This window comes from Chrysochloris asiatica, unplaced genomic scaffold, assembly GCF_000296735.1.
Source record: "Chrysochloris asiatica unplaced genomic scaffold, ChrAsi1.0 scaffold00186, whole genome shotgun sequence".
NCBI classification, from domain to species: domain Eukaryota; kingdom Metazoa; phylum Chordata; class Mammalia; order Afrosoricida; family Chrysochloridae; genus Chrysochloris; species Chrysochloris asiatica.
Window position 1 is genome coordinate 5648254 of NW_006408704.1, and position 12067 is coordinate 5660320.

Sequence of the window (12067 nt, forward strand, 5' to 3'; positions counted from 1 at the left end):
CGATTAACATACTCAGCTGCTAACTGAAAGGTTGTAGGTTTGAGTCCACCCAGAAGCACCTCAGAAAAAGGCCTGGGAATCTACTTCTGGAAAATCAGCCACTGAAAACCCTGTGAAGCACAGTTCTACTGTGAGACACGTGAAGGCGTCATGAGTCAGAGTCTACTTGATGAGAACAGGCTAACTGCAGGGCAGAACCATAGTATGGGGCTGGGCCCTGGCCTTGCTGACCTCTGATTGGCTGGATCTGCTCTGGCCTGATTGGCCCAGATGTTGTATTTTACCTGAAGCACAATCAGTCATTTGCATTTATTCTAAACCAATGTCACATTCTGAAGTAAAATGCCCCCAAATGCATTGTCAGAAAAAACTATGTTGTGCGCCCTGGCCTGAGGCCAGAGAATGAGGGGGTGTTTATTGGAGTCTTTCCTCATCAGGAAAGCCAATGGTTTCATCTCTGAACGTCGGACTAGTGGATGATTTGGTGGTGACTGTCTGGGACTCTGTACAGAGAAGATTCTGAGAACACATCAGGGTTTAATCAGAAGATACTGTAATTGATTAGTAATGCCTACCATGGGTGCAGGAAGGGAGGCAGTAGCCCATGTGCCTCATTTGTCATCATTATTTATCAGTCATCTATCCTATTACGGAGTCTTGGTGTGACTCTGTAGGATCAGCACTGGACTGCTAACCACAAGGTCAACGATTCAACCCCACTAGCTACTCACCGGAAACCCTATACAGGGTCACTATAAATCAGAACCAACGCAACAAAACTTAACAACAACAGCCCCCTTACACTGGAGTGCCTGCTCTCTTGTCCAGGTCCCAGAAGCCATTCGCAAATGCCAGAGGGCAGGCATCACAGTCCGCATGGTCACTGGTGACAACATCAACACAGCCCGGGCTATCGCCATCAAGTGTGGCATCATCCATCCTGGGGAAGACTTCCTGTGCCTTGAGGGCAAGGAATTCAACAGGAGGATCCGCAATGAGAAAGGGGAGGTAGGTGGCCCAACCTAAAGATACTCAGAGGGATGTGCTTGCACGGGGACTGGGAGCCACGGGCAATGCATGAATGCACAGAAGCCAGCCAGTGTGCCGCTAAGAGTCCAGGGTCTCTGGGCAAGTCCCTTCCCTTCTCTGGCCTCCGTTTCTCTTTCCAACCCCACTGATTCTCCTTCCCCGCAATCCCTCTGCAGATTGAGCAGGAGCGAATCGACAAGATCTGGCCAAAGCTACGAGTGCTGGCCCGCTCCTCTCCCACGGACAAGCATACCCTAGTCAAAGGTAAGACCTGTGTGGGCTTGGGCAGAGGCCTCTTACACATCAGGACCTTCTTTCCAAGAGGGAAGGGCCCTGACCTGGGGCTCCTCACACCTGGGCCACCCTTGTCTCATCCCCTTGGCAGCCCTGGAGGGCCTCCTGTGGTCCAGAATGACAGGAGGGATCATAAGTCCTCTCTTCCCAAGGTCTTCACCTCCTTCAGGGAGCAATGAGAAAGTGGGACCCACACACATGCTTTATTTGGCTGGTGCAGGGCCTTTGTTTTAGGGTGAATTTGAGTCTGTGTGTACAACAGCTCTGCTCTCTCTTATTGGGCACCTCTCCCTATTACTCTACACTTAGCCCACTGCACTTGTTTTGAGTACCCACCTGGCCTCAGAGGTGTATGCGTTTGAGATCCTGGATCAGTTGGGGATCTCTGAGGCCCCCAACCAATATTCTGTGACCAGAACCAAAACCTGAGAAAGATGAGTCCAGAGCCAAATCTGCCTCCCTCCCCATCTCCTGCCAGAGAGAGGGCACCCCACTTACTGAGGCCCTGCTAAGGGACCCAGACCTGGGCACTTTTAGAATCAATCACACAGCCCTGGGTTCAAATCCCAGCTCTGCCATTGACTGCTCTGTAATCTTCAGAAAATCTCTTCCCCTCTGGGACTGTTTCCCCATCTGTACAATTGGGGGGATCACTTTCTGGACATCTGGACATCTCAGATTTCTTTCACAGAGGTGCTGTCTGAGGGCATTCATGCAAGCACATCTGGCCTGGGGGCAGACACACAGAACCCTGGGTACTCAGCAGGAGGCTGCACCCCCGAACCCATCCCCATTTTTCAGAGAGATAGCATTCTGCCCCTGACTCATGCATTCACTCACTCACTCTTCACGTGCTTCTTGTTGAGGGCCTTCTCAGCTGGGGCCTCTCCCTCTTGGAATTCACAGTCTTTCTTTCAAATGCTGTGGCTGTATTTGCAGCAGCGTGGGGCACACTGCTGGCCTTTGAGCTAGGCAAAGTATCAGATCAGAAGTGGTCAGTGGTGTAGGAGCAGGGGACTGGACTGTGAAGGCCCAGGAACAAAAGGTTTCTGGGCTCCTTCAGGAAAGAAGTTCATTGGGATTGGGCTGGGAAGAGAGAAGAGGTTCTAATGAGCTTGGTGCTGGCATTAGATCGGCAGGGTCTGGAACGCCAGGCCAGGGCCAGGGATCCACGGGAGGACTTGAGAGAAGTAACCATCCAGATGGGCTGGCTGGGCAGTGCCAGTGAGGGTGCAGGTCCTGGCTTGTGGTTGTTGGAATGTAGTCAAATCCTGGTATGGTGCTATAGGTTAATGCAAGGTCAGTTTGAACGTCAGGGTCAGCGGTTCAAGCTCACAGCCACTCCTTGGAAACTCTATGCAGGGTCACTATGAATTAGAACCAATTCAACAGCACTTAACAACAACAGTGGAGTTTGAGGAGATGCTTGCTTCCTGGATCCCTCCTCCTACAGCTGTCTAAGCGTTTACTAGGTGCCAGCACTACCTCATTTTTGATAGGGCATGTGGGGGTTAGGAGTCACTGAAACTGGGGGGTAGCTTTAAGGGGAAACTGATGCATTCGGTTTAGGCCCAGCTGAACTGAAAACCCCTGATGTCCACATGAAAATTCCAGAAGAAAGTGGGGCATTGGGACGGAGTTCTGGGGCAAGCTAGACATGGGGAGGGAAGAAGAGTCAGACTGAGAACTATCCAAGGAGAGACAGCCGGAGGGGTAGGACAGACTCCAAGAGCCAGCAGTGTTTTGGAGACAAGGAATCCTTCGAGAAAAGAGGTGTAGGCCACACTGTGAACAGCCACTGAGGGGTCCAGAGACAATGGCACAGTAGAGAGAGCAGATTAGAGAGGGAGCCCAGGACCACGGTGAGGATGCTGCACTTGATGTGCTTGGTGAGAGGGACATGTCCAGATTCACTCCCTGAGTTCCGAGCCCCTCAAACTTTACCAGTCCCCCGTGATCTCTCCCATCCACCGTTTCCACTGGCCCCTGTTAATGTCATTTACCAAACTCTTTTGTGGATGGGTGTCTGGAGTGAGCCTGGGTCAGTGGGTTGTCAGCAAATGGCACAGCCAAAACTTCCTCAGCATGATTGGACTCCCCAGGAGGCCTGGCAGAGGAAGCAAGGTCCCTGGAGACAGAGGGAAGGTGTTTCTGCTTAGGGTGACCTCCTATGTGACCAGAACCATGGGTCTGCAAGGACAAAGAGGGGTGCTAGAGAGGTGAAAGGTTCCAGCCACAGGGGACCTGCAGCCAACATTGGGCTAAGGTGCTCCGACATCCCCTGAGGATTCTGGGAGCCATGGATGAGCCTGGAGCTGGAAGGAGTTGGACCTGCCAGGACTGGATGGCTGCCTGTTCCCGAGGTGGCCTAGGGCCCTGAGCATGCACCCATTCCACAGGCATCATCGACAGCACCCACACTGAGCAGCGGCAGGTGGTGGCCGTGACCGGAGATGGGACCAACGACGGGCCTGCTCTCAAGAAGGCTGACGTGGGGTTTGCCATGGTAGGGGCAGCTCGTCTGCAGGCAAGGGCGGAGGACGGGGTGCACTGCCAAAGCCTCTGCCTGGGGTGGAGGAGCTGGGAGAGGTCACATTGAGGTAGACCGAGGCTGTGAAGAGAGTCCCTGTACGTTGAGGGTGCATGGAAGACCGAACATGAGATTGTATAGGACTGAGTAGGCGCGTGTGTGTATTCTATACATTGAGGCTTCATAGGGGCATGAGGGCAGTATGGCCAGAGCTGACCTTGGTGTCCAGCTCACCTCCTCTTGGCTGCCCCACCCAGGCTCCTGTCCCTGTCCCCACAGGGCATCGCAGGCACAGATGTGGCCAAGGAGGCCTCTGACATCATCCTGACTGATGACAACTTCAGCAGCATCGTCAAGGCCGTGATGTGGGGCCGCAACGTCTATGACAGCATCTCCAAATTCCTGCAGTTCCAGCTGACAGTCAACGTGGTGGCTGTGATAGTGGCCTTCACGGGCGCTTGCATCACACAGGTCAGTCCTCAGGCACGGGTGGGCAGAGATGTACCACTGTCTGGGGGAGGGCAGGGTCCTGGGTGTCAGAACACCAGGGGTAGACATAGCCATCAGCAAGGGTCACTGAGGTCAGGAACTGCACCAAAGACCTTGATGCAGCCGAGGTGGCCATTGAGGAAGTGCGCCCAGGGTCACTCAACAAATGAGATGCCAGGGCTGGTGCCCATACCTGTCTGACTCAGCCACAGCATCTGGTCCTGCTTTAGCAGGAAGGAGAAGTGTCATTCAAGGTGAAGGTAGAGTCCCGCAGGCCAAAGGGAGAGAGGGAGGCAGAGATGGGATGGACTCAAGGGGAATCTGGCAGTTCCAACTGAGGGCAAGGACCCAGAGGGACCTGGGCTGCTTAGTTGTAATATTCCAGGTGTCAGGGGAAGGCTGTGGGGGCAGGAAGAGGGTCCTGTCTCTGTGGGAGAGGCAGGAGTTGGCCCAGATCACCACACCTGGAATTCAAGCTGTTCCACGCCAGGGCAGGCCTGGGCCCAGCTATCACAGAGGAAAACGGAGGCTCTGAGAATGGACAGGCCAGTGCTCAGTGGTCATCTGTGTCCCCAAACAATTGGCCTGCCTACCCCAGGGGCTGACCAGACTGAGCTGTGCAAGAGAGGGTGGGCTCCGTTGATCCCGGGGCCTCCCCAAGGCAATTGGGTAAACAAGTTCCTGCCCACAGGAGCCCCTGGAGGCCCAGAATGCTTTACTTCCTCGAGAGCTGTGTTTGGCCCTCCCCTAGGGAAGCTGCCCCCCCATTTGCTGCTTTCTGAGTCCTGGGATGTCCCTGGCCACTACCATACCAAGACCACTGTCAGATCCTCCTACCTAGAAAGGCCTTCTATCCTGGTCTGTGGATGAAACACTCCCTCTAGTGGCAGTTCGGGAGACACGCTCTTAGCAGTAGCAACTCACAAATTTCCTAGGAAACCAACTGATGCCACATTAGAAAACTGGAGTTCCAAAAGTTCAATTTGTCTGAGGCCTTAGATTCATTAGTGGCCAATGTGGCTAGGTCATGCAGGCCTTGGGTGGGAAGATGAAGGGACCTGACCTAGAAGGGGGAACAGGCTATCAGAGTAAAGGGGCAGGAGACTGTGATTCCCCAGGCAGGGTAGCACAGGATGGGGAGTGTCACTGAGCTGGGGCTGGGAAAAATATCTAGGAGGAAGATGAGCAGACTTGGGGAGTAAGTGTGTGGGGTACAGACAGAGAGGCCTGAGAGAGAAACAGAGAACAGAAGAGCAGCTACTTTGGACTGTGGGCTTCCTGGAAGAGGCATTCCACAGGGTGAATGAGGCTAGGCCAGAGAGAACCAAGTGGAAGTCATGAGAGAGAGGTAGGCACCTGAAGCCAGGGAGACAGGTGTGGAGAGCAGGGGCCAAGGAGGGGCAAAGGGAGCCCCTGAAGAACGTGAAGAAGGAATATCCAAGAGAGGAAGGTGGACCCCGAGCCAAGGGGAAGGAGTGTACAGGGTGGGAGTCAGTGAGATGAGGCTAAAGACTGCCTTCCTCGATTCTTGACAGGGAAACCTCACAGGTAACCGTGGAGAAAGGCATTCTGGGGGTGTGGAGAGGTCAGAGTCAGGCTGCCGTGGATAAGACAAGGAAGGAAATATGCAGGTTCAACTCATTCTGACCCAAGGGTGGGGAACCTTTTTTCTGCCAAAATTTATTACATCTTTCGTAGACCATACAAAATTATAACTTAAAAATTTGTCTGCTTTCTTCTGTCAGACATTTAATTAACTCACCCCTAATGTGCTGTCTGTGCTCTGTGGGTTAACGCGCCAGACTGCAAAGCCATTTGAACTGCAAGGTCAGTGGTTCAAGCCCACCAGCTGCTCCTCGGAAACCCTACACAGGGTCACTATGGGTCGGAACTGACGCAGCGGCACGTAACTACAACAATGTGCTGTCTAGAACTGCAGTTGCCTGGGCAGGGCTAGTAGACCAAATGATTTCGCAAGCCTTATACAGTGCACAGGCCAGATGTTCCCCCCACCTGGTTTAGACCAAGTGATACGATTGTGCACAGAACAATACAAATAGGACAATCCCAACCTCAGCCAGAGAGAGATGTATGAGTAGATGAACTCCAAAATGCTGAGTAAGTGGTGAGATCATCTGAGTTTTAGCTTTATTTGCTATTCCTTACTTTCCAAAACTTTGTACCATGAAAATGTTTTAGTTTTCAATCACAGATTTATGAAGGTTACTCAAAATGTATTGCTACTAGGGCACTTGTCCATATCTGCATGAGTTTATTACAAACAAAACATGTTTAAACAAGTCTCTTTGGCCAGTGGATGGCTGCAGACAAGTCTTTCAGTAAGACACTTGTTAAGTTGCTAAGTGTCATCGAGTTAATTCTGACTCAGCGATCAAGAGTCAGAACATACAGAGTTTTCAAGGTGCATCTGGTGGGTTTGAACTTTCCACCTTGTGGTTCGCAGTCCAGTGCTTATTCTACAGCACCACAGCAGAACTCCATTGTTGTTGTTGTTGTTAAGTGCCATTGAATCGGTTCCAAGTCATAGTGATCCTGTATAGCGTTTCCCAGGAGCAGCTGGTGGGTTTGAACTGCCAACCTTGTGGTTCACAGTCTATCGCTGATCCTACAGGTCGATAAAAACAGTGGCTTCTGAAGGGCTCTGCTGGGCCTGTTACAGTCAAGGCAGAGAGGTCGGCTCAGAAGGTTGCAGAGGCTGTTTGGGGAATTTTAAAGGAGTCGTCTTGATCAAAAAGACTCATTACGAAGAAGTTTAGGAAAATTGAAAACTGCGTTGGTGAGGAAAAGGCCAGGAAAGTTTCACTGAGGAATCTTGTTCTATCACCACAATCACCTGTTACCCCATCTAACCCTACTGCCCTGAACTTGGCCCAACAGACTTCTTTGTGTTCCCAAAACTCAAAGAGCACTGAACAAAAACATTCTTCGAGTCCCTCAAGGATGCCAAAATTTCCATTTTGACGTAGTATAAATCGAAGAATGCAGAATTCTTTGGGAAAGGGTTAGAAAGATGGAAACACCACCTTCAGATGTTGTATATAGACCTGATTTTAGGGACTTCTGGCAAGATGGTAGGTAGACTAGGCAGACAAGCTCCTCATACCTCTTCAACAAAGGTACAAGAAAACAAGTGAAATAGACACTGGTGATAATTCTGGAGCTCTGAGCTTCAAAGAAAGGCATAAAGAAGTAGCTGGGAAATTAACCTCGTAAGGCTGAAAATAAGGAAGCTGAGCTCTCAGTTTTTAAACAAGAACAACTACAAAGCAAAAAAGGGAATAAACAGAACTTCCAAGTGGAGAGAAAGTCAAGATGATTTCAAGATACTCTTTTAAACTTGGAGAGAAAACAATGAATCAATAAATCCTCACATCAAAATTAAAAAGAGGAAAATCATGAAGATGTAGTAAACACTCAAACAACAGCAATGAAGGAAATGATGAGCAAAGTCATACACAAAATGAACTCAGAACAGAAAACCTTGCAGAACAAAGAAATCAGCAGTACCACATAAAACACACACAGAACAAAAAGACAGCAACAAATGAACCTATCGATAATGCTACTGAATGCAAATGAATTAAATACAATAGGCAAGAAACAGAGTCCTGGTGTGGTGCTGTAGGATAAGCACTGGGCCACAAGGTCTGTTTGAACCTCAAGGTCAGCAGTTCAAATCCACCAGCTGCTCCTCCAAAACTCTGTACAGGGTCACTATGAGTCAGAAATGACTCAACAGCACATAACACAACAGTGAAGAAACAGAATAATAAATAACAGATAATAAAACATGACCCATCAGTATGCTGTCTATAAAAGACTAAATTTGAACAGATTCATAACCAAAGAAGAAATAAAATAGATCATTAAAAAGGCTGCCAACAACAAAAAAATGTCCTGGCTTAGATGGTTTCACAAGGAGTGGCTGGTGAGTTTGAACCACTGACCTTGCAGTCCAGCGCCTTAACCCACAGCAACACACCAGGACTCCATTAAGAAGAGAGTGGATACCAATTCTACTAAAAACTATTCCAGAATATATAAAAGGAAAGAATATTTCCAAATTCATTTTATGAAGTCACTACTAATAAAGAAAATTATAGCCAACATCTTTCATGAACATAAACACAAAAATTCTCAGCAAATAAATTTTTTAATTCTCAGCAAAATTCTAGCCAACAGAATCCAACATAAGAATGGAAGGAAGGTTCAATATTAGAAAAATAACCAATGTAATCTACCACATAAAACAAAGGAAAAGCACCACATGATCATATCAGTCGATACAGAAAAGGCATTTGACAAAATCCAAAACCATTCTGAATAAAATTTCTCAACAAAATAGGAATAAAAGGGAAATCCCTCAGCATAATTAAGGGCATATATACAAAACCAGTGGTAACAATAGTCTCCATGGAGAGAGACTGAAGACATTCCCCTTGTGAACAGGAAGCGACAGGATGCCGTTTATCACTACTCCCACACAATATTGTGCTGGAAATCCCAGCCAGAGCAATAAGACATGGGAGGGAAACTGAAGGCATCCAAATTATCAAAGAAGTAAAATTATCAAAGAAGTAAAACCATTTCTAGTTGCAGACAATATGATCCCATACACAAAAAATCCCAGGGACTCAGCAAGAAAATTACTGGAACTAATTGAAAGATTCAGTAAAGTGGCACAGTAAAAAAAAAAGAAAGAAACCAGACTCATATGTCACACCAAAAATGAATTCGAGGTGGATCAGAGACCTAAATGTAAAATTTAAAACTGTGAAAATCATCTAAGAACAATAGAGACAGACTTAGGGGCCCTAATACATGGCATAAATGCACTACCAACCATAACTAAAAGCATGCAAGCATCAGAAGACAGACTAAATGACTGGGACCTCCTAAAAATTAGACACTTAAGCACATCAAAAGATTTCACTAAAAGAGTTCAAAAAGAACCCACAGACTGGGGGGTATAGTTTGGTAGAGACATGTTGGACAATGACCTACTCTCTAAAATTTATAGAAAACTTCAACATCTCAACAACAAAAAGACAAATCATCCAATTTAAAGGTGAGCAGAAAGCATGAATAGACAGTTCTAATCCCAAGAAGACATTCAGGCACCGACAAACACATGAAGAAATGCTTACAATCATTAACCATTAAACCAAATCAAAACAAAAAATACTGCCATCAAGTCGATTCCAACTCATATTGACCCTGCAGAACTACTGCCTCAGGCCTCCAAGGCTGTACATCTTTACGGAAGCCGATTGCCTTATCTTTCCCTAGCAGAACAGCTGGGTTTCGAACCACCAACCTTTTGTTTAGCAGCCCAGTGCATGACTCATTGTGCTACCAGCATCAATAGCACAGTTCAGAAAACAACAAATGCCAGTGAGGTCGTGAAGACACTGGAACCTTCATACACTGCTGGTTGGGCTGTAAAATGGTACATCACTGTAGAAAGCAGACAGCATTTCCTTAAAAAGTTGAAACTAGAAGTACCAGCCACCCCACCACTAGGTCTTTATTCTAGAGAAATAAGAGCTGTGATATGGACAGACAAATACACACCATGTAGGACTCTTCACAATAGCAAAAAGATTGAAACAGCTAAATTCCCATCAGCAGATAAGTGGATAAACAAACTGATACATACACACCATGGAATACTACGTTGCATTATAGAATGCCAAGAGAAATGAGTCGACGGCACTTGACAACAACAACAACGTATGTGTGTATGTATGTATATATATATGTTATTAAAACTGCCAGCAAGTTGGTTCCAACCCATTGGGTTTCTGAGGAGCAGCTGGTGAGCTTGAACCACCGACCTTGTGGTTCAAACTGACTTTGCAGTCCGACACATTAAGCACTGGACTGCAACCACAAGGTCAGCAGTTTAAACCCACCACTGCTCCTCGGAAACCCTATACAGGGCCCATGTGAGTTGGCACTGACTCAACAGCTCTTACCAACAACAACATCTATAAATGTTTGACAAAGAGTATTTCTCTATTATATTTCTCTACATATGGTTCAAATATATCCATGAATACAGGAAGCCACATTATGAAAACTTCTTGCCCATAGCCAGACACCTGGAGGGAATGAGTCTCTGGGCCTAGGGACTCAGGACTATAGTCTCATGGATACCAAGGTCAATTGGCATGACATAGTCTGCAAAGACATCCCACTTTGGGGAGCAGTGACCGGGATCTTAAAAGCTTGTGTGTGGCCATCTAAGGTTCAGCTATTGGTCTTTCCCTGTCTGGAACAAAGAAGAGTGAAGAAAATCAAAGACACATGGAAACAGTTAGTCCAAAGGACTCATGGACAACACAAACATCAGCCTCCATGACCTAAAACCCAGTCTTGTCTCCTGGTTACCACTACCAACCACCCTGAAAGGGATCGTGTTAAAAGATTCTGGATAAAATGGGAGAAAATTGTGGAACAAACTCAAAATCATATAAAAGACCAGCTAATTGATCAGATAGAGACCAGGGGAACCCCCAAGACAATAGTCTTTAGTCACCTTTCAGACCTGGGACTAAAGCCTCACCCTGTGGTTCAATTTTCAGCCAAACAACAGACAGGTCTATACAGGCAACAACAACACTAGGGCGGTTTACAGTCCTTTGGTGTACACAACCATTCAAGATTAAAAGGGCAGCATTTTCCCAGGGATCAAATGTGGAAAGCAGGAAAGGTTAGGAAAGAAGGAACCAAACGGAGGATGTAGGATGAGTGCTGTCACATTGTGGGGGTTGTAATCTGTGATAGGGGACAAGTATGTATGAATTGTTGAATGGAAACCAGATTTTCTCTGTAAACCTTTACCCAATCCACATTCAAAAGTTTAGAAAAGAGAGAGGGAGACAGAGACAAAGAAATGTATAGACCTGTTGTTGTTGTCATGTGCCATGGAGTCGGTTCCAACTCATGTACAGGGTTTCTGAGGCTATAAATCTTTACGGGAGCAGAAAGCCTCATCTTTCTCCCGCGGAACGGCTGGTAGTTTCCAACTGCTGACCCTGAGGTTTGCAGGCCAATTTGTAACCACTACGCTACCAGAGCTCCTTACGTGTAGACCTAGATAGAGGTTATGTCAAGAAGCAATAGTTTCACCTTTTTATACTTTAGTTTAATAAAGGTGTCTATGGTCTTATAGTAATACTTTTTTGACTTACTGTGTATACAATCATATTTTTAGGGTAAGGTGAGATGATAAGAGGAGAGGCGAAATTGAGTGACAGTCAGAAGAAGATAAGGTCCTGACAATTGTTTTAGGATAGATAGACTTGAGCCATTGATGACTGAAGGAATGAGCACCAGAGCTGGCAGTGGGAGGCTGAGGAAAAAGGGGCTGGTGGGTGAGGCTGTGCTGGAGGCAGACACATCCACAGACGCTGGAGAAAAGGAAGAAAGAAGATGTTAGGCTGTCGCTAAATTTACTGGAAGGCAAGGAGCTGGTGATCATCTGGCCGGGAGGATTATATCTTCTCCTTGGGAGAGAGGCAGGTCTGGGTTGTTTTCCAGAGAAGGCTTCGGTGAACCTGCTGCTCAGGAACCCAAGGGGGCAGGTCAGCCAAGGGTCTGGGCCTCCAACCCACTGGACAGGGCTTCCTTCCATACCCAGTCCCTGTAGGAAGTATGAAGGCTGGCTCCCCAGTAACAGCCCTTTTATGTCCTGTCCCA

At 47.6% G+C, this 12067-nt stretch overlaps 1 protein-coding gene across 3 annotated transcripts in view; it reads left to right on the forward strand.

The window, feature by feature from the left end:
• Positions 1-12067, forward strand: part of ATP2B2 (ATPase, Ca++ transporting, plasma membrane 2) — a 211881-nt gene that overhangs the window by 186369 nt on the left and 13445 nt on the right. For all 3 annotated transcript variants that reach the window (XM_006872186.1, XM_006872184.1, XM_006872185.1), the window contains 4 exons: positions 829-1008; positions 1206-1293; positions 3723-3829; positions 4133-4324. In XM_006872186.1, the coding sequence (XP_006872248.1) occupies positions 829-1008; positions 1206-1293; positions 3723-3829; positions 4133-4324 (567 nt within the window). The remainder of the gene's footprint in view (positions 1-828; positions 1009-1205; positions 1294-3722; positions 3830-4132; positions 4325-12067) is intronic.